This window comes from Balaenoptera musculus, chromosome 4 (assembly GCF_009873245.2).
Source record: "Balaenoptera musculus isolate JJ_BM4_2016_0621 chromosome 4, mBalMus1.pri.v3, whole genome shotgun sequence".
NCBI lineage: Eukaryota > Metazoa > Chordata > Mammalia > Artiodactyla > Balaenopteridae > Balaenoptera > Balaenoptera musculus.
In genome coordinates this window covers 143093023-143115778 of record NC_045788.1, presented here as the reverse complement: position 1 = coordinate 143115778, position 22756 = coordinate 143093023, and the positions used below count along the sequence as shown (strand labels likewise).

General features: G+C 55.6%; 1 protein-coding gene across 1 annotated transcript; it reads left to right on the top strand.

The window, feature by feature from the left end:
• The first annotated feature begins 6560 nt into the window (after positions 1-6560).
• DNMT3L (DNA methyltransferase 3 like) lies at positions 6561-21523 on the top strand. Its single transcript, XM_036849733.1, has 12 exons — positions 6561-6669; positions 7128-7217; positions 7547-7591; positions 8299-8378; positions 8454-8566; positions 9369-9540; positions 11804-11891; positions 12997-13085; positions 15335-15410; positions 15854-15993; positions 19353-19438; positions 21358-21523. Exons 1-12 carry the CDS (start codon positions 6561-6563, stop codon positions 21521-21523), a joined length of 1254 nt encoding a protein of 417 aa, XP_036705628.1.
• The last annotated feature ends 1233 nt before the right edge of the window (positions 21524-22756 follow it).

Sequence of the window (22756 nt, the reverse complement as noted above, 5' to 3'; positions counted from 1 at the left end):
CTCTAAAACGAATGTAATTCCAATTGAATTACTCAAGGGGTTTTAGAAGTTGAGTCTCACGTTCTTTTGGAAGATGAATGAGCATGGGACAAGACACCTTTGAAGAGGATCAAGCTGCCCCAGATAAAGTATTAAAAAGCTACAGTGAGAAGGGCGGGAGGACTGGTGCAGAGAGACACAGATGGCTGGTGCGAAATGCAAAGCTTAGCACGAGATCCAAACACAACTGTGGATTGTTAGGTAATAAATGCCTTGCATGGAATATGTTGGAGGGGGCAGTAGATGGACCCGTCGATAAATCATGTGACACGTACATGAGGATTAGGGAATATCTTTAATATAGAGAATTCTCAAATCAATAAGAAAAAGACAAGTACTCAAGAGTTTAAAGAGAAAAAGAAACAGAGAAGAGACACTTGATTTTCATAAGTTTTATTCCACAGCCCAACAGCAACAGGGGCTGGAATTCAGCATCATTTCACCATCTGCTTTGGGACTTTTTGAATATGAGTCTATAAAAACGTATAGCCTGTGCACAGATAATAAAAATGGTGTTTTCCACTGAGTGTTTATAAATGTACTATAAGGGGACTCCCTTGGCGTAAGTGGGCTTGGAGGAAGGGCAGGTTAAATCCAGTAAGCGGGTGGGTCATCGCCATGTTCTCAGGGACATCAGTGCAATGACGCCACCATGAACGGGGGTCCCAGACAGCAGCCCTGCTCCCAAGGCTTCCCCACGGCAGCTCTGGATGGGGTGCTGTTGGGAAGGGGAGGTGCAGGGACCTGGTGCCCTAAGGCCTCTCGTCGGGCAGTTGGGAAGATGTGCAGTCACCGTTTTAGCCAGGAGGGGGGGATGTCTGGTCACTTTTGTGGGTGGCGGAGGCCCCAGCTTTTGTGCTCAGACAGACTGGGAAGGGGTCTTGTCTTTTCCACTCCCCTCATCGCTGCACAGAGTGGCCTGTCTGAGGCTGTGCCCTGTGAGGTCGCTGGCATCCACCGGGAGCACTAGGACACCCGGCTGTGAAGCCAGGCCCTTCTGAGCTGTCAGGGGCTGCCTTCTCTCTCTCTGCATATTGAAAGCATCATTAGTGGTCAAGACAGCGGCAGGCTGGGCGGAGGGTCGGACCAGAGCCCGAGGACCAGTGGGTCACCTCGTGGTCAGGCCAACACAAAGGCCAATTCCTCTTTTACCCCCACTGCACTTTGTCTTGGGGAGAAGAATGAATGTTCGTTCATCCATCCATCCATTGCCCAGAGAGCATCACAAAACACCACCACTCCCCTCCCACTAGTGTGAGGTGGGTCATGTGACCTGATGTGGTGACTGAAACATGGGCGGGTCCCTGTGTTCCCTTCCCCTGCCCTGGCTGCACATTCCAGATAGGAGAGGGCACTGGCCGTCAGTCTGCCCCACAGGGGCCAGGACCATGAGGGTCAGGAGGAGGGGACAGGACACCAGCCTCTGCTGCTGCAGCCCTGGGTCCTGGGTCGTCAGTGCTGCAACCTAAGCAGCCCACCTGCTGATGTGCCCAGCCTTGGGCCAACAGCCGGCAGCTTCTCCCACCCTCCAGAAGCACGGTCATGGGCAGCCTTGGGAACAGGATGCCCTGGTCAGATCAGTCGGGGCCAGGCTGTATACCATCCCCTGCTTGGAGGTTCACAACTTCCATCACTGAGCCTTCCATCATAAAGGCTCTGATAAGTCCCGCAGGAAACGCACCCACTTAACATTCCACTTCCCCCAACCCTATTTCAACAGAGACTCTTCCCTTCATGGAACATTTATAGACACTGCATGTGGAGTCGTATGCCTGAAGCACCAGTGGGGGAATCAGCTCCAGACACGCAGGATGACTGAGCCCAGCCGGTCTCCCCAGGAGCCGGTCTCCCTGGGAGCTTACCGTGCAGTGAAAGCATGAAGACCTGGAGTCGCGAGCCCGCTTAGTGGGGGCGCTGGGCTTTGCACCCCCCACTTCATCCCGTGCCCTGGCCCACAGCCCGGGAGACAGGGCAGTCTCTGCAGCGCCTCCGCCTGAATGACATACAAGCAGCCAGGAGCCCAGGCCTGACACCTGCAGACAAAGGGAAAGATCTGAACCCCAGTCCCTGATGGCCCTCGTGCTCTTGTGGCCTCCCTCATGCAGCTTCTGGACAGTGGTCCCATCGTCCCCCCACCAGTGTACGCTCCCAGAGAGGCACGGCTCCACCCGCTGCCAGGCCCCCCCTCTGCTTCATGTGCCCAAAAATCCTCTCCAGATGCCTGATGTGTGACGCGAGACCCCCTGCTACTCTGGGGCTGTGCAGGAATGCAGAAGGACAGCATGAGGACCGAGCAGTGTAGGGGGTCTCTCCCCATCGCCAGGAAACCTGGTCGGTGCCCCGGCACCAGGACAGGATCCTCCCAGGCCGTACATAGCCGCCCCCAGACCCAGCCTTGGGTGAGGGGCCGAGCCCGACAGGAGTCAGGTGCCGTTCAGGATGCCTTTGGGCCCAAAAGCCTGTGAACTGAACTGAGATCAAGCTGTGGGTCACCCTGTCAGGCCAGCGCCCAGATGGTGACCACCAGGCCAGGAGGGACCTAACCACAGGCCCACCGTGGCTCTGAGGGTGTGGAGGCTCACGCAGGGGTGTCAGCAGGTCCTCACTGGGTCCACGTCAGCCCTGCAGAAGTCCCGGCCAGGGAAGGCAGGGGTATCAGGCAGCCTGGGCTGGGTTGGGAGGGACTGGGGCTCACCCAGGAAGCTTCAGAACTGCCCCTCGCAGAGCGTGGCCACTGCTGGGTGTGGGGCCATAGGGGGAGGTTGAGCGGGCAGGTGGTCCCCATGGAGATGGAGGCCTGCTTTGTGTCCTGCCCTTTGCTCCCATGCATGTGATTTTTGGGTTTCCTGGGGTGTCCATGGGTGAGGACAGGGGTACCCTTGGCTGGCAGAGGGTCCTGACATGTCAGGGTCTGATGCTGGTGGTGGCCTCAGAGACTGAGCTGGTCACCAAGAGGCCAGCTCCTCTGAGGCCTGTTTCCAAACCACTAGGGCCCCCCCACCCCATGCCCCCCCCAAACAGTGCTGGTCTCTGCCAAGCTGCAGCAGGGCATACGGTGACCCGAGACCCTGACAGGAAGGCACCTGCCCGGGAGTGTCCTGGGTTCCCCCCACCCCCGTACTTGTCCACGTACCCTAGGTGGAACCTTCCAGGAACTTCTGCTCTACATCACCAGGCCAGGTGATCTTGCCCCCAGGACGCCCTCCCTGCTGTTTGGGTCCAACAACGAGAAGATAGTCCCTTCCGTGGATTTGGAATGGGCCCCTGGAATCCCCACATTCCCCTTCTGTTACAGGAACAACATGGACAGGGCAGAGTGGGGAGCAGGGGTGTGACATGGGAGTTGGGTGGTGTGGTCAGGTGACAGAGGCCTGCACCCCAGTCACTCCTGGTCCTTATAATAATTTTTAATCTGGTGTCCTAGTTAAAAAACAAAGCTAAACTAAGTAAAAGGAGGAGAAGGCAATCAAGACAATGTACTCAAACATGGGGAAAATGATTTCATTGTCATCATCAGTATTCTCTTCCCTCCACTAAAAAAAGTTTTAATAAACTCTTGTAGAATAAATATTCTAAAATATTTAGAAAGATATGCTCATGGATTGAAAGAATTAATATTGTTAAAATAACCATACTAGCCAAGGCAATCTACAGATTCAATGAAACCCCTATCAAAATTCCAATGGCATGTTTCACAGGAATAGAAAAAACAATCCAAAAATTTATGTGGAACCACAAAGACCATGAATTGCCAAAGCAATCTTGAGAAAGAAGAACAAAGCTAGAGGTGTCACACACCCTGATTTCAAACTATATTACAGAGCTACTGTAATTAAAACAGTATGGTACTGGCACAGAAACAGACACATAGATCAATGGAACAGAATAGAAAGCACAGAAGTAAACCCACGTATATATGGAAAATTAATTTATGACAAAGGAGCCAAGAATATACAATGGGGAAAGAACAGTCTCTTCAATTAATGGTGTTGGGGAAAACTGGACAGTTACATGCCAAAGAATGAAACTGGACCACTATCTTACACTACACACAAAAATTAACTCAAAATGGATTTAAGACTTGAACATAAGACCTGAAACCACAAACTCCTAGAAGAGAACATAGGTGGTAAACCCCTTGACATCGGTCTTGGCAATGATTTTTTGGATTTGACACCAAAAGTGAAGGCAACAAAAGCAAAAATAAACAAATGAGACTATAATCATACTAAAAAATCTTCTGCACTACAAAGGAAACCATCAACAAAATGAAAATGCAATGTACTGAATGGGAGAAAATATTTGAAAATCATATATCTAATCAGGGGTTAATATCCAAAATATATAAAGAATTCATATAGCTCAATAGCAAAACAACAAACAATTTGATATAAAATCTAGGCAAGGAATCTGGATAGATGTTTTTCCAAAGAAGACATACAGATGGCTAACAGGTACATGAAAATGTGCTCAACATCACTCATCAGGGAAATGCAAGTCAAGACCACAGTGAGTTACCACCTCACACCTGTCAGAGTGGCTAGTGTCAAACAGACAAGAAATAACAAGTGCTGGGGAGGGTGTGGAGAAAAGGGGATCCTCGTGCATGGTTGTGAGAATGTAAACTGGTGCAGCCACCACGGGAAACAGTATGGAGGTTCCTCAAAAAAGAAAAAATAGAACTACCATACAATCCAACAATTCCATTTCTGGATATTCATCCAAAAACAAGGAAAACACTAATTTGAGAAGATATCTGCACCCCCATGTTCAGCATTATTTACAGTATTCAAGACATGGAAACACCCTAAGTGCCCACGAATGGATGAATGGATAAAGAAGATATGGTGTATGTATACAATGGAATATTACTCAGCCATAAAAAAGAATGAAATTTTGCCATTTGTGACAACATGGATTGACCTTGAGGGCATTATGCTAAGTGAAACAAGTCAGACAGAGAAAGACAAATACCATATGATCTCACTTACATGTGGAATTTTAAAAAAAGCAAACCTGGGACTTCCCTAGTGGTCCAGTGGTTACAACTCTGTGCTCCCAATGCAGGGGGCCCAGGTTCGATTCCTGGTCAGGGAACTAGATCCCGCTGCAACTAAAGATCCCACATGCCACAACTAAGACCTGGTGCAGCCAAATAAATAAATAAATATTTTTTAAAAATCATAGAAACAGAGAAGGTGGTTGCCAGAGGTGAGGACTGAGGGATGGGCGAATGGGTGAAGAGGGTCAAAAGATACAAATTTCCAGTTATAAATAAATTCCCATAGATAGGGATATAGTGTACCGGCATGGTGACTATAGTCAATAATACTGTGTTGTTAAAAACAGAAAGTATTTTAGAATAGTTTGTATCTACGGAACATTTGTGAAGCTAGGACAGAATTCCCCAAAACCCCACCCAGTCTCCCCTATTATTAACATCTTGCATTAGTGTGATACAACTGTTACAATTAATGAACCAATACTGATACAACATTCACTACACTGATAAGCCATAGTCTACTAGATGCCCTTGGTTTTCCCCTAATGTCCTTTTTCTGTCCCATTTAGTCATCATGTTTCCTTACGCTCTTCTTGGCTGTGACAGTTTTTCAGATTTTCTCTGCTTTTGATGAGCGTGACAGTTTTGAAGAGTCCTGGGCAGGTATTTTGTACACTGTTCCTCCCCTGGAATTTTCTGGTATTTTTCTCACGGGTGGAGGCAGGGTCATGTGTGGGGAAGGAGCCCACAGAGGTGACAGGCCATCCTCATCTCAGCGCCTCCAGGGCAGTACTGTCCACTCCACTCTTGACGTCGACCTTGACCACCTGGCAGAGCTGTGTTTGTCAGGTTTCTCACTGAAAAGTTACCTCCCCGCCTCGCACTGAGCTTTTTACGGGAAGGTCGGGAGGCCCAGCCCACACCCCAGCAGAGGGGGGGGAGTTATGCCCCCTCCAGGCCCCAGCTGAGCTCCCCCCCACTGCCCCTTGGCCCCTCCCACCGCAGTAACACCCCCCCAACCTTCACCCGGCACCTTCAACCCCACCCTTGAGCTCCCTAAGCCCACTGAACTCCCTCTGCCCATGCCTGCCCTCCTGCCCCCTCCCCCAGCCCTAAGCCCCGCCCCTAAGCCCACTGAACTCCCTCTGCCCACACCTGCCCTCCTGCCCCCTCCCCCCAAACCTCAGCCCCGCCCCTAAGCCCCCCACCCCCCACCCCCGCACTCAGTGCCCCATTACTGAGCCCCCCTCACCCCGCCCGCAAGGCTCTCTTCACCCCTCCCCACCCTGGGGACTCTCCTCCCCCTCCCCCCTCCCCAGACTCCCTAACCCCACCCAACAGGAGCACACCCACACGAGCCCCCCACCCTTCCAGCCAACACCCAGTGGCACTGAGGGCTCCCCCGACCCTCCCCCCTCCCCCGCCCCCGCACGTCACGTCACCCTTCGCACCTCCCACGCCCAGCGGGCCCAGCACCCCAGGTTCCTGCTGGTTTCTGGAAGGTCCCTTCCCAGGTTCCATGGCCCTCTCCTCCCCGGGAACACTGAGCCTGGAAACCCTGGATGACTCGGACCCTGACCCAGCCCCGCTGCTGGATGGGGAGCCATGGCCCCCGCCCTGTGAAATCAGTGAGGCCCTTTCTTCTTCTCCTTAGTCCCCCTGCCTTTGAGGGTTGGGTGGGAGAGACCACAGGCTGGGGTCTGGGGGACAGTGGGGCGGCAGGAGCATGGGGGTGGCTGAGGGGCGCACGGCTGGGAGGACACAGAAGGAGGCGGGGGCCGTGGTGGACCCTGGGCCATTCGAGACCCCCTGCCCTCCCATTGGTGGGGAGAAGCGGCCCACCTGACCGCGCCCACCGAGTCCCCTCTCGAGGTTGGCGCTCCCCACCGGTCTTCCTGCTCCTTGACCCTGGGGGTCGAGAGGGGTGAGTGTCATGGTGGGAGGTGGGTAGGGGCTGGGCTGGGTGGTCTGCTCAGTCCCCGTGCTGGGGGTCTGGGGCTCCAAGACGGAGGCTGATGGGACACTTTCTCCCTGTCTGGTGCACGTCCTGTCTCCTGGTTTGGTGTCCCCACGGCCACTGCTGCAGTCCTGGACCCGGAAGCAGAGCACAGCATGGACGTCATCCTGGTGGGCTCCAGTGAGCCGTCATCCCCACCGTCACCCAGGCTCCGCAGAGGTGAGGGCTCATCTAGGTACTGGGTCCATCACTTGGGGTGCTGACCCCAGGCCTGGGCAGTGTCTAGGGTTCCCGGCTTCTGGAATACTCCCACATCATTCAGGAGCAAGAGGGCCCCACTCAAAGCCTCCCCCACCCCACCCCACCAGCTCAGATGTTTAATGTGTCACCATGAAAGGCGGAGGGGACGGGGGGAGGGGGGAGGCGGTGCTGATCCTCTGGTTCCTGTGACTTCAGAAGTCCTTCGCCAAGGACTTGTGAGGCTCATCTCTTGAGGTGTTTAAATTAGGAGACAGGCAGAGGAAGGGGCTACTTATTTTCTTTTCCAGATCTTATTGCCTATGAAGTCAAGGTTAACCAGCGAGACATAGAAGGTGAGCATCGCACACCTGCCCAGGTGAAGGGATGTCAGCCAGCTGAGGAAAGACTTGCAGCCTCACTCATTGTCCATCCCTGGAAGAGGGCAGTGGACGCCGCTGGTGCCCAGCTCGTATCCCCTCCACCTGTCCCAAGGACCCTGACACTTCATTTGAAGTGTACACTTCAGTGTCTTTTAGTGTAATCACAGATATGTGTACCCATCACTACAATCTAATTTTAGGGCATTTTCGTCATCCACAAAAGAAACTGGTACCCATCAACAGTCAGTCCTCATTCCTCATCCCTCTGCCTCCCCTCTTTCAACCCTAGGCAACCACGAATCTACTTTCTTTCTCTTCGGGTCTGCCCATTCTGGATCCCCTGCATTTACATATAAATTTTAGGATCATCTTAGCAATTTCTAAAAAAAATAAATAAAAAAAGGAAAGAAAGAAAGGAAAAGGCCAGCTGGGATTTTGAGAAGGATCTGGTTTCTCAAAACCAGATTTGGGGAGGCTCTCCATTTTAACACTATTTAGTCTTCTGATCCATGAACATGGGACGCCCTCCCATCTGTTTGATCATTAATTTCTTTCAAGACTAGTTTGTGGTTTTCAGTGTACACGTCTTGCACTTTTTTTGTTATTGTTAAACTTGTTCCTAAGTCTGTTGCTGTGCCTGACGGCATCGTGACATGTTGCCCTGTGGGTTTTCGCCTCAGACATGTGTATCTGCTGTGGAAGTTTCCAGGTGCACACGCAGCACCCTCTGTTTGAGGGAGGGATGTGCACGCCGTGCAAGGTAAGCAGGGAGGCATGGGGCGGCTCTGTGGAGGCCTCGGAGCAGAGGAGGCAGCCTGGCTTTGCCCTCACCAAGGACAAGTTCCTGGAGTGCCTCTTCTTGTACGACGAGGATGGGTACCAGTCCTACTGCTCCATATGCTGTGCGGGAGAGACGCTGCTCATCTGCGAAAACCCCGACTGCACGCGGTGAGGCCAGGGGCCCCGGGGGTCCGGGCAAGGGGTGAAGGACCACTGCCCACAAGCCTGGGAAACCCCCATTCTTCTCAGCTCCGCATCCTGGAGTCCAAGGGGGTTCACCCCCCAAAAGTATGACTTTCTCCAAAGCTTTCCATTTCCATCTCAAATGTTTCATTTAGTGTATAGCCTTGACTTAGGGGAGGGGGGTGTCAGAAGATCTGTGCTTGTGATTTTTCTTTCTGTTTTTATCGCCAAGACATAGCTGCTCCCTCCGTGGTTAAGTAGGGCAGTGACAGGAAACCCACGCGGCTGGGGTCAGGCAAGGCGTATTCATTCCCTGCTACATGCCAGCCTGAGCTTCACCCGTGGTCCCCTCCCCTCAGCCCTTCTGGGCCATCCTGGTATTTACTGCTGCCCCGCCCCAAGTCTGCAGCCCCGACCCGACCCCGCAGTGGGTGCTCCTGCAGAGATCTTGCCTGGTTTCTCAGGATCTGGAGTTTGGAGGAGGGAGCCAGCTGGCTTAGGGGAGTCTTTGAAATCTGTCACTGCCCACAGCCCCCCTGCTGTCTTCTGCCGATGGCTGGGTTCCCGTCGCTCTGGGTCCCCAAGAGGGACCGGTCCCCCTTCCCCGGGCCGCAGCCTCGCCTCCCGCCCCTGCCAGCTCCGTCTTTTCACCTGAGCCCGTGTGTGGCTTCCACCCCTCACTCCAGAGCAAGGAGCAGGCTCGCCTCTGCCTGCAGGACCACCGGGGTTTCACCTGGCGGCCAAGGCAGCGGCAGTCCTGTCGCTGTGGTTCTCTGTCTGACTCCAGGTGCTACTGTTTCGAGTGTGTCGACAGCCTGGTGGGCCCCGGGGCCTCGGGGAAAGTGCAAGCTATGAGTAACTGGGTCTGCTTCCTGTGCCTGCCCTTCCCCCACAGCGGGCTGCTGCAGAGGAGGAAGAGGTGGCGGGGGTGGCTGAAGGCCTTCTGCGACCGGGAGTCGGTGAGGACGCAGCGGGTGCTCGGGCGTTCCTTTCCTCCCTCTGGTGGCGGGCTGCGAAATGCCCGTCCGCTCCCTTACGCAATGAAGTGAAGGGCTTTTAAGCAAATGCGCTTTTCCCATCTCCTCTTTGTCCGCTAGATGCTCTCTGTCTTCTACAAGTCACTTTCTGTTTTTAAATCTTTTTCTTTTTTTTTAAATTAATTTATTGATGTTTGGCTGCGTTGGGTCTTCGCTGCAGTGCGTGGGCTTCTCATTGTGGTGGCTTCTCTTGTTGCGGAGCACAGGCTCTAGGCGCATGGGCTTCAGTAGTTGTGGCACACGGGCTTCAGTAGTTGGGGCTCGCGGGCTCTAGAGCGCAGGCTCAGTAGCTGTGGCTCACGGGCTTAGTTGCTCCGCGGCACGTGGGATCTTCCCGGACCAGGGCTCGAACCCGTGCCCCCTGCATTGGCAGGCGGATTCCTAACCACTGCGCCACCAGGGAGGTCCCTCTACAAATCACTTTCGCATAGGCAGTTTTGTTTCTTCCAAGCCTGGGAATGAGGCATTTGTAGGACGTAGGAGAGGGGCCCAGCAGAGGTGTGCCTCTAGGTCCAGCAAATGGGAGCAAACGCCCGGGCAGGGTCTCCTGGTCCAGCCCAGACAGCTGGCACGGACGTGGGTCCTTTCCAGGATCAAGGTCGGGAGCCGGGAGCTAGGCAGGAGTATGGGCTCATCATGGTGCGTTGAGCTCTGTCCCCCAAAGATACATCCAAGTCCTAACCCCTGTTACCTGTGAACATGGCCTATTTTGGAAGTGGAGTCTTTGCAGGCTCAATTTAGTTAAGAATCTTAAGGTAGGGTCATCCTGGATTAGGGTGACATGAAATGCAATGATTGGTGTCGTCTAACAGGAAGGAAGGGGACAGAGACGCACAGAGGGAGGGTGGCCACGTGATGGGCAGGGCTGGGCGCTCACCGGGGCGGCCTGGGGTCTCGGGCTGTCTCCCCTGTGGTGCGTGGCCAGGCTGGTTCTGGAGAGTCGCCACACACACGGCATTGCTGGGCCACCCACGGGGCCACATGGTAGCCCCACCACCCTGCGCTCCCTGGAACCAGATGGGAGCAGGTGCCTTTACGGTGCTTTTCGGAACAAGGCGCCTGCGCTCCCCGTAGAGCCTTCTCTAGGTCCGGTGAGCCGCAGAAGCCCTCCCTCTCAGTGCAGACAGACCCCGTGCTGGCAGACTGCAGGATGGGTTTCTCATGAAGGGAGAAGGGGTTGATGCTCAAAGCTGGTATTACTGCCACTAGGAGCACAGCGGGAAGGAGGCACTGCTCCTGCGGCTGCCGCAGGGGACCAGGACGTGTGTCCCCAGGTGTCCCTCAGGGCTGTGCCTGCGCCGGATCGCCCTGCCCTCCTCGCCTCCCCACGCCTCCCCTGGGCAGCCTGCCCTCCCCCACACTCGCCCGCCGCTTCACTCGCTGCTTGCGCTGGGCGCCGTCCACCTGCTCCAGCCCTGGGCAGACCCTTCCCCCTGGGGCTCAGGGTCTCCTGGGACCCCCCCCCTGCCCCCAGGCAGTGCCCCTGCCTAGGCCTGGAATCCCATCCTCAGTTCGTGGGAGGCCAGGCACTCCCAAGTGCAACCTCCTGGGGGTCAGGGGGCGCTGGGGTGCTTGTTTCCTGAATGGCTCCATCGGGTCTCTGCCGGCAGGGTACCCTGCGGGGGAGGGCGGGTGTTACCCGAGGCCTTCCTGGCTCCTTGTCCTCAGCCCGCTCCTTCATGGCAGGACTCAGGGGCTGGCTCAGGCCTGGCCTGGGAGACGCCTGACACTGGTAGCCTTCAGGAGTGCTGTGTGGCTTGAGGCCCACGTTCAGAGCCCGCAGAGGGGACGGAGAGGGGTCGGGTGAATTCCATGGCCGTGGGTATTCAGAATCCCCCAGGTTTGAGACTCTTCCCAAGAAATACAAGGGAAGTGGTTTCTCTCGGGATAGAATTATTTTCTTCCTCCATCAGGAAAATCCCCTCGCACCTGCCTTTCCTTTGCTAGAGATGGCCCAGGTTGGGGGGTTGGCGTGGAGGGCAGAAGCCCTCGTCCTGGGGGATGGGTGGGGTCTCACGGAGGCCTGGGGGTCAGCGCAGTCAGGGCGGGGCCAGCCGCCTCGGCGGGTGTGTCATCATTCATCAGGGGAAAAGCTTCTGCAGAGCCAGAAAGAAGTTTTCTTGTCACTCGTGAGCTCTATAACCAAGCAGTCATCAGAACATCATGTTTTTTAAAAAATAAATAGGACAGTCCCCTTGAGATGTACAAAACTGTGCCCGTGTGGAAGAGAGAGCCTGTCCGGGTGCTGTCCCTTTTTGGGAACATCAAGAAAGGTGGGTACAGTGATGTCTGAGGACTGACAATGGAAGATGGGTCTGCCTGGAGTGAGACCCACGGGGGACTGGAGGGGGTGGGCGGTGGGCGGGGTCGAAATGTCCCCTATGTTGCACTTGCTGCATGTTTGAGGCTGGGGGCCTGAGGGTCATTTTCAGGAGGGGAGGGTTGCAGGAGCACCTGGGGCTCCTTCCTTCAGCAGAGATGCCTTGGAAAGAAAATTCACGTAGCAAGACGGTGGGTGTGAAATGCTGTAGTGAGGGCCATGGGGCCCAGGCCCTCTGCCTAGGACAGCCCTGCCCACGGCCACCAAACCTCAGACACCTCCACATACCTGGCCACCTTATAGGGCTGCCCCACCCCTCGCAGGGTTCCCTGCACCCTCCCTCTCTACCCAAATCTCCCAGATTGCCCAGGCTGGTCACGTGCTGCATTCCAGCCTTGCCTGGGTGTCCTGCCCCTCTGTACCCTGAGCAGACCCCACCTGCTGGTGCCTTTGGAAATCCTGTGGATTCTCCTGGGCCCGGCAGATGTAAGAAGAATCCATGAAAATACTCCTTGTCTCTGGCCAAATGGAATGGGTGGTGGGGGTCCACCCCGCTTCTGGCACTACGTCCCGTGTCTTGCGTAGTGTGGTCACAGTGGCCTCATGCACACCCGTGTTAGGGACCTGGGGGCTGAGACGCACAGAGTGGGCACAGCTTTCCCCTGAAGGAAGCCCATGGCTGCCCAGTCTTCAAGTCCCTGCCCGGACGATGCATCCTCAGTTCAATTTGTTAAGATTCTTTCTGGGCTAGTTGTCCCATGCCCAGGCTGCAAACACCCCTGCAACTCAGCCGTGTCACACAGCCCAACCAGGTGACATCAGCGTGGACTGCCATCACCCAGTGGTTTCCTAACCCAGAGAGTGACATTGCAGCCAGGAGGGCCTGGTTTTGCAACAAATTGCTTGACTTTCTGAAATCAGTACTCGGTGGAGTTTGCCTGCTCAGCCCTGTCATGCCGTTGAAAAGATAAAGTCTGCTTGCTAACGGCAGCCCTTCAGTTCCACATTCGGTCAAAAACCAACGTCAGCCCTGTGTGTCCCCTTTGCTCCCCACGCAGAGCTGATGAGTTTGGGCTTTTTGGAATATGGTTCTGAGCTGGGAAAACTGAAGCATTTGGATGATGTCACCAACGTAGTGAGGAGGGACGTAAGTACTGCTGTGTTTCTCCAGGCACCAACGTGAGAGCAGACGGCGGGGTGGGGTGGGGGGTGCTTCGGGTGGGGGGACTGGACGGGAGGAGGAGGAGGTGCAGCCCGGATGCTCTGTCCCCAGCAGGGCCCACCTGGGGGGTGTCGACCCCCCCACGGTGGGAGAGCTGAGAGAGGCATGTCCGCGGCCCCCCGCTGCCCACCGCCCAGAGGAGAACCGTTGGCCAAACCTCCTGCCCGACGTGTTGAAATCCAAGGGGCCTATCCCACCACCTGTGATGGTGCCGCCCAGGAGGGGGATTCCCCCCCCCACCCCTCCCTCTAAAATAAAGTGCTGAGTCTTGAACACAACCACCACTGATTGTCTGAAAACGTTCTCCGAGCGCTGTCATGAAACGTTCTGGCTCCCTCGAAGGTTATTTCCTGCTGTCCTGGACGGCGGCCTTGGAGGAGGGGCCTAAAAATGACTCAGCAGCTGGGCCAGAGCCGCTGCAGATGGGAGAGGGCCAGGACGCCTCCTCTGTGGCCTCAGGGCAGGAAGACCTGGTCCGTCACCCGCTCGCCCACACAGCCTCTCACACGAGAATTAAAGCCTGTCATCCCCAGAGCCCGACAACCACAGACACGGGGTCAGAGGGGCTGGAGCACTGGCCATAGAAGGTGGCAGCAAGGAAGCAGCCAATGTGGGGGGACCCACTTCGCCCCCCGGCTGCCGGCAGGGCCTCTCAGCTCTGCTCCCCGTCTGGCCGGGGGGCCGTGTCCCAGGGGCCAGCCCTCCTCTCTGGCTGAGACTGGAGACGCCCCCCTCCTCCGTCCCCCTGGGGTCTGCCCTGCCCCAAAGCCCAGGACAGCTCTCTTCTTGCCCCTCCGGCCCCTTCGGACGTCCCACCAGGAAGCATTTCTGGAGCCTGCGCCCACCGGCACACTCGTCCCAGGCCCCCCAGGGCGGGGTCCTCCCTCCCAGGGCAGGACGGTCAAGGCGGGACCGGAGAGTGACACGAGCCCTCCCCACGTAGCAGAGCTGCAAGCACAGATCAGACACGGAGGGGCTCTCGCTAGCGCAGCCGAGGGTCTAGACACCCGCTCCCGTAACGAGCTTTCACGTCCCAGGGGCGACAGTGGCTCACGTGTGTCCTCATCTCTCGGTTCCCCAGCGACCAGTCCTGGCTTCACTCCTTTTTCACGAGGCCTGTAAAATGGGCTTTCCCACCGTGCAGCCCACCCTAGAGATGGGGGTGTCCGGCTTCCGCGTCTACACAGCCACACCTGGCTGCGGGTTTAGGGGGATTTGAAGTGCACACCGGTGGGTTCTCAGGGACAGCAGGGTGTTCCCTCTAAGACCTTGCTTCCTTCACGACCTTTCCTGGGGTCATTTCAGTAGCCACCTTCGTGGAGAGTGTTGGGATGCGGGTCCCGGGCTCCCAGCCTATGCTCACCTCCTCTAGCCCCCTTGCCCCTTTCCTGTCCAGACCCCCTGCTGTACTTGTGCCGGTCAGCAGGCTCCACTGGAGCCTGGTGCCCAGTTGCCACCAGGAGCGCGCCCGGGTCAGGGTCAGAGCTGACTGCGACAAGGCACGTGAGGTCAGGGGCACGTGAGGCCGGGGGCTAACGTCGGGTGTCGGCTTCTGTAAAGTGACTTGGGGAGCGTCCAGGGAAGCCACGTCTGCTCTGGACGGGCTGCTGTCAGATAGCCAGGGATCCAGTATTTGGGTCTCTCAATTGTTTTCAAGAAGAATGACACAGGCTAGAGTCTCTAACCGGGTCCCTCAGTCACCTGGGCCCCTGATGGGGGATGGGCATCCTCAGCGTCTCAGCTCAGGTGGGATTGTAGGGGCCTGGACAGGGCTGGGGGGCGGGGGAGGTGCAGCAGGGGCGGCTCGCGCTCGCCAGGGAAGGCTGCCTGCTGCCCAGTGACCCATCAGGGCTTCCACCTGTATTTCCCAGCAACACACAGAATCCGCATGAATCCTTGGGGGCCCCGTGTCACCCTCCCTGGAGGGTCTGTAAGGGCGACGCCCAGCACAAAGGTTCCCAGGGCTCTGCTGAGGGCCGGCCTCCCTGAGATGATAGAGAAAGCGGGGCTCCCTGCACCCCCTGAACCAAGGGGCGGGTCTGACCCAGTGGGTTTCACCACCCCCCGACCCCTTCCATGAGGGTCAGCCTGAATCACACGGTCAGACAAACAAGGTGCCCGGCCCCGGGGGGAGGAGCTCTCTGCCCTCCTGAGCCGCCCGTGTTCTCCTGCAGGTGCAAGGATGGGGCCCCTTCGACCTCGCCTACGGCTCTACGCCCCCGCTGGGCCACGCCTGCGACCATCCCCCAGGTAAGAGACCGTGGTGTTCTGCACAGATTCCAGAGTCTCCTGTCCGCCACGCCCTCCTCAGGGAGGGCAGGAATTGCAAACTGTCTGCATTCTTAAAAAATCAGCTTTATTGGGGTATCAGAGACATACGTCAATTGTCCGTATTCAGTGAGTACATTGTGGTGGGTTCTGAAGTGCGTACCCTGTGAGCCATCACCACAACCAAGACAGAGAGTGGGTCCGTCACCCCAGGGCGGCCTGGCGCCCCTCCCACCCTGTCCGCAGGGCTGTGTGTCCCTGTGGGGCGTCGCCCAGCCTCCCGCACCTGCGTTGTCTCGTACCCGGCCCGCCTGTGCCCTCGAGGCTGCGGGGAGCAGGCGGCCCCGCCCCCACCAGAGCCCCGCCCTTGCGTCCCAGGTCCCTCCAGGCAGAGCCCAGACCCACCTGATTGCCCCCCACCCCAGCGTGGTACCTGTACCAGTTCCACCGCATCCTGCAGTACGCGAGGCCCCGGCCAGGCAGCCCCCAGCCCTTCTTCTGGATGTTCGTGGACAACCTGGTGCTGACCAAGGATGACCGCATCGTGGCCACTCGCTTTCTGGAGGTGGGTGCGGGCCACGGCCTCCCCGAGGGACACTTGGGGCCCCTGGGGGGCACCGCTTAGGTCCCGGTCCCGAGGCCTGGGTTTTCAGAGTTCACAGGGCCCGCGAGGGCCATCTCACCACTGAGGTCCCAACAGTGTCTTTGCACTGCTCTGGATTTAAGATCCCGCCACCTCGGGTCATGTCCTTCTCCTCCCCGCCACCCCATCTGTGCACACGCACACTCACACGTGCACACACATCACACTCGCACACTGCAATGCGCAGTGCACCAGTCAGTTACACACACACACACGCTCAAACCCATCCTGGGGCACCGACGGCCTTGCTGTTTCTGTCCCCAGGCCCAAGTCCTGACCGTTAGAGCAGCCACTTTTGGACTCAGTGACCGGTCTGTCCAGGGCTGACCTGGCCCGTCCCTCCCAGCTGACCCCCACACAGGACAGCCCCAGGCCAGGCCCGGGGTCCCCGCAGTGAAAGTCTCCTGGCTTCCCCACCCCTGCTGTCCCCACTGCACTTGTCTTCGGGTCCTTGGCCACCTCCAGGACGTCTTCACAAACCTACACATCTGCCCGCCCCGCTGCCCTGCATCGGGCTTTTTTCACTTAACCGTTACCTTGGAAATCGTTCTGTTGGAAAAGTACCCTTCTCACTCTTTGTTTTGACGTATGTGTTTTGTTTTGTGCAGTTTTACTTTGTATGGATGTGAAAAATGCCTTTAACCTGTTCCCGGGAACAGATAGTTGGGCTGTTTCCAATCTCTTGCTCTTACAAACAATGCTATGAGGAGGGGGCGTGAGTGGGGACGTCTGCGGGGTGGATCCCGGAAGTGAGATTGCGGGGTCCATTTGCCGTTTTCAGGGATGCTGCCGCTGTCCTGGGAGGGTGTCCGCGCAGACCCACCGGCAGCCGAGCTGCCGTTTCCCTCACCCGGCCACGGGGTGTCCCCAGCTCTCTGCCCTCCCTCGCCGTGGCTCCCAAAAGTCCTGTTCTTCTTCCCTCCTCTGCAGTTGGGATTTTCCATTTTGTATCTTACTGGTTTTGTATCTTACTGGTTTGATTCAAGAAACTATTGATCTCTCTACATTAATTTAGCTTCTGCTGCCTTCTTGGATTACTTTGTGGATGATAGTGGTTTATAGTTGATTCAGTTAGACTTTCTAGGTATTTGAGCAGATTATCTGCAAGTTGTGATAGTTTTTTCTTTCTAATTTTGTACCTCAGATACGTTCTCTTGTCTCACATTGAATCACAGTAGTGATGGGACATGCCTGCCTGGTCCCTGACTTTCGCATAAATGTTTCCAGTGTTTCTCTACTAAGCTGATGCTGGCTTTGAGGTCGAGGTTGATAAATTTCACTATGTTAATGAAATTTCCAGAAGTTTCCCTTGATTTCTATTTTTTGAGCCATTTTATCAAGAATAATTGTTGGATTCTGTCAAATGTTCTTTTTTACGTCTAAGGAGATAATTAAATTCCTTCTTTAGATCTATTAATAGGATATAATATACTAATAGATTTCCTAATAGTGATTCGTCCTTGCATTCCTGGAAAATGCCCACTTAGTTGTGGTGTATGGCTGTTTTGACGGATTGCTGAAATCTGGTGAACAGCATTTTCTGTAGGATTTTTTGCTTTGACGAGCACGAGAGAGGTGGGTGTGTGAGGTTTTCTTGTTTTGTGCTATTTTTATTGGGTTGGGATGTCAATGTTAAGTTTGCTTCATAAAAATATTTTAAAATTTGACAGACTTTTCCTGTGCAGTTGCCGGGATTGGTCGTTGTTGCCATTGTTTTAAAACGGGACCAACTCTTCTGTGGGAACTAATCTGTTAAGATTTTCAATCTTTTCTGAGATCAATTTGGTAAGTTATGTTTTCCCAGACTATCACCCGTTTAATTAAAGTCTAAAAATCATTTTCATAGGGTTGAGAAAAGTGGCCTCACGATTCTCTTACTTTCTTCCGCATCCGTGGTTAATTCTCCTTTTTAGGAAGCCTGGAATTTTTAAATACTGACATGTCACCACATACCAGCAGTCATGATGAGGCTTGTAAGGTGATCTGTTTACTGAAAAATCTATGAATAGTAATCATGAGTCCAGACAAAAAGCACAGTCTCCAAACCTGGGTGCCAGCCATCAGCAAACTTGGAGGGCAGCAAGGATACCGGCTCTTGATTGTTTTGTGAGCACATTTGGTAGATTGGAATTGGTCCCAAATCAGAAGTAGGCAAAAAAGAGACCTTTCCGGGCTTCCCTGGTGGCGCAGTGGTTGAGAATCTGCCTGCCAATGCAGGGGACACGAGTTCGAGCCCTGGTCTGGGAAGATCCCACATGCCGCGGAGCAACTAGGCCCGTGAGCCACAACTACTGAGCCTGCGTGTCTGGAGCCTGTGCCCCGCAGCGGGAGGGGCCGCGATAGTGAGAGGCCCGCGCACCGCGATGAAGAGTGGCCCCGGCTTGCCACAACTAGAGAAAGCCCTCGCATAGAAACGAAGACCCAACACAACCAAAACTAAATAAATAAATAAATAAATTTAAAGTCCAAATTTATTAAAAAAAAGAGACCTTCCCACGTGTCCTGTCACTGCTCCCACCTTGCTGTGGAACCACATTCCTGCTGATGGCAGGCAATAGCTAGCCGTGCCCAATACAGGACTGTCTCTTTCTGCCCTGCGCCTGATGGTACATCCAGGTGTGAGCTCTCCTCCCGGCCAGGTGACTGGACACGGGAAGAGACTGATGTGTCCAGGGATGGTCAGACTTGGGAATGGTCCACGTGGGCCTTTCTGCACGCCCCACCGCTCCGAGTCCGGAGAGGTAGAGTCAGGCCACCTGGTTGGGTGTCGGGGACTGGATGGCCTCCCTCCTGCCACGGCTCCCCCCCAGCCCCTCCTTCCGTGACCTTCTGGTGCTTTCTAGGGAGACTGTGGCCCCAGGATCTAGGCACTCCCTTGGCTCCTGTGGGCATCGTGAAGCATCGGCCCTTTAGGAAACACTGCTGTCTGCCCACAAAGCCTCTTATCTGCCTGAGAGGATGTATCTCTTGGCTCAAAGAGCAAGGACTTCTTTGTCCTTCATGGGAATCCACCTCTGCCGTGGAGCAGGCGGGGGGTCCCTGGGCAAGGTGACCTGTGGGAGTGAAAATAATCTACCAGTTAAAAGGTCTAAAATAACATCTCGGCTTTTTTCCTTATAAGGTGATTTATAAGAAAAAAGATGTGACATGTAAGCAATGTCGACTGGGAGACATAATCGGTCTGGGAGGCCCAGGACGCTGTTCTGGGCTCAGGTGTGGTGCCCACGGTGGCTGAGGCCTGTGGGTCCCCCCAGTCCATAGCTGATGTTTTCATCCCTCAGGCTGACCCGGTGACCATCCAGGACGTCTATGGCAGTACCACCCAGAATGCCGTGCACGTGTGGAGCAATATCCCCGCCGTGAAGAGGTATTTCCTGTGCATTTGCGGTCCCTGGAATCTTGGAGGGACACCGGCTGCTTCGGGTTCACTAGGGAAACAAGTCTGAGAGTGCAAGAGAGCGGAGGGTTTTCTACACAGAGCCGTGCCCGGGGCAGCCTCTGTGCCCAGGTCAGGGGCCGCCCCACAAATTCTGGACAAGCTCAAGGTCAGCGGTGCCCCCTTTCCACTTTGGGGACCTTCTCCCTGTTTCTGCACTGGTGCCTTCTGAGTGTCTCACCTCCGGACGAACCCCTGGATGGGAGCCACGCAGCACGTGTGCCCCGGTCCCGGTCCCCACTCCCCAGGCTCCGGGCACCTGCCTCGCCCCGCACAGCCCCACACTCACAAGCGCACACTCACTCACAGGCTCACACTCATCACACACAGAGCACACACTCACACAAGCCCACATCCTCACGGGCACCCCACTGTGTGCGTTTGGGCCGCACTGAGCTTCTTTCAGCCCCTCAAACAGGCCTGCCTTGGGCTTTCACACACACACATACACGCACACGCATGCGTGCACACACACATGAGTACACACAAAGTGCACACGCACACACACACGTTCGTGCACAGACAGGCACACACACGCACACACGGCCTTCTGTGCTCCTGGAACATTCTCAGGACTGGCGATTCTCACGCACGTCCCCTCGCCACCCCTGCACACCCACAGCCCTGGTCCGGCCACCCCGCTGCTCCAGGCAGCCTTCCTGCTCCCGGGACCCTGCCCTCCTCCACTGTCCCTGCCACACACTGCCCCCCAGAGCCCTTGAGGAGAAGGCCGTCTCCTCCCCCAAGCCCCATGCGTCTGGCCTTTGCCCTTGTGTTGGACCAATGTTGCCTGGATCTTCCAGGACAGTAAGTCATGGGTCCTCCTCCTGACAGCATCTGGAAACTTCTTTTCACCACCTCCCAGTGCCAGCCTTCTCCCTGCTCACGCTGTGGCGCCCACCAGGCCCCCAGCCAGGACTGTAGCGGGGAGGTGGGGAGCCAGGTGGAGCAGATTCTGAAACATTATCTTCTCGGAAGACCTGAGGGTCACCCCACCTCCTCCACGGTGTCTCCCCACTTCTCTCCCCTGGAGGTGGGTGGCAGGGCCTGGGCCCCAGGAACGCAGCAGGTGCTTCCCTTCAGGCTCACATTGTCTCAGTCGTGAGGGAGACCCCCCTCACTGGAAGTAGGGACGGTTTTGCTGGGATGATGGGCAGCTGTCTTCAGACAGCACCGGCCTCCCTTCGACAGTGGAGCTGCCCCACGGAGGCGGGCAGGGAGGGCACCAGGAGGGGCGCTGTGTGTTTCTGGCACCTTGTCCGTGGCCTTCACCACCCCCCCCCAAACTGAGCTGAGAAATGTTCCCCGAGTCCAGCGAGGTGCCAGGCGCCACATCTGCGAGACTTGAGTCCCCAGGGTTGCATCACATGACGAGCGGGGTCCCTGCTGCGTGGCCCTCCGGCACAGGCAACCCGGGGCCCGCAGGCAGCCGTGTTCAGCTCGGGTGCAGCAGAACCCTCGGGAGGGCCATGGAACACCGCTTGACCAGCCTTGCCCGCAAGTCCCGCCCTCCCTTCTCTGTGGCTCTGCTCCGTGGTGGCCTCTCCACCCTGAAAGTGAGACCTGCTGAGCTGGGCCAGTGGTCTGCCCTTGGGGACCCTCTGTGCACCCGTCTCGAGTGACAGGCCCCTCCCTGGGAGGGGTGTGGGAGCCATCGTCCCCTACTGCCTAGGACATGCTTGTCATCCCACCATGGGGTGAAAAACTCACAGAAGGCAGGTGGGGTCTTTCTCTCAGAGACCTCGGGTAATCTAGTGAGACTGGCACCCCCCAGCTTTCCAGGTGCCCGCCCTGCCCACGGTCTCCCAGGAGCCCTTGGGTGGGTACCAAGCCCCCGCTCTCCTTCACAGCAGGCATTCGGCTCTGGATTCCCAGGAGGAATTATCCCTGCTGGCTCAGGACAGGCAGAGAGCAAAGCCCCCCACCCAGGGCCCAGCCATGCTGGTGAAGAATTGTTTTCTCCCCCTGAGAGAATATTTCAAGTATTTTTCAACAGAACTCACTTCCTCTTTATAAATGAGTCATTATACTGTGGAAAAAAAAAAAAAAAAAAAGACTTTTCCTAGAACAAAGACAACGTTCCTTACATTGTCTCTTTTTTCCTTTTCAAATTATTATTTTATTTGCTTAACTTTGGATTTCCCGTAGTTGCTACAGACCCATCATCCCTTTGGGTCTGGAGATACAGGGCCCTGACCCCACCATGACCTTTGGTGGGAGGGGGGCGAAGCCTCGGGTCTAACGGTGGACAAGACCCTGACATTATCGTGCAAGTTGTGCTGCTGGAAATGTTTCTTTGTGCCAGTTGGGAAGTTAAAATATATTTATTATGATCGTTGTGGTTCATTTTTTGGTGTTTTTGTGTATAAGCACAGCCTTTATTTTATTCTGTAGGACACAGGAAAGTATGTGAGAAAGACGAGCAGGACACATTGTTATAACCACGCGCTGCACCTCTGCCATTTGTACACGTAGCCGATGCCGTCACGGCTGCCATGTGCCTTGATGGTTAAAATCACCCACCCTGATTAGAGCCACAGGAAACATCCCAAACCTTTGCAAAGTGTAGATACCCACTCGGTCAGCCAAGTAGGACAGGCTGAACAGAGGGCACGGAGGCCAAGGCCAGGTCCACTCGTGGAGCATGTGACCTTTGGTCCTCCTTAACCCAGAGGGACTTGCCTGCACAAGGCGGGGTCCCAGTTTGCCCCGGGCTCTGGTGAGGACAGGACCATTGGAGCATTCACAGAGCCGGCTTCAAATCATGTGTGATGAATCCCAAAGGGGCCTTTCCAGGTTAACCAGAAAACTCCCCAAAGGGACCCAGACTCAGATAGGCACATAGATTCTGCTTGTCCTGGGCGTTACTCTGTGACCTGGGGAAGCTTGGGACCAATGCTGGTGCTGATAGTGGTTTGTGGAAGAAAGGTGGGGTTACAGTTGGACTTTCTGAAGGGTGTTTTAAAAGTATCTTGAAATAGAATAGAAGTTGTGATGGTTAATTTTATGTGTTGACTTGGCTGGGCCACGGTGCCCAGACATTTGTTCAAACATTATCCTGGAGGTTTCCGTGAAGGGTTTTGTGGATTACACTGATACTTAAGTCAGTGGGCTTTGAGTAAAGCAGGTTACCCTCCACAGTGCGGGTGGGTGCTGTGGTCTGAACTCATCTGTTGATCCTAACCTAACCTAACCTTCAAGGTGATCACATTAGGAGGTTGGGCTTTTGAGAGGTGACTCCAAAATGGG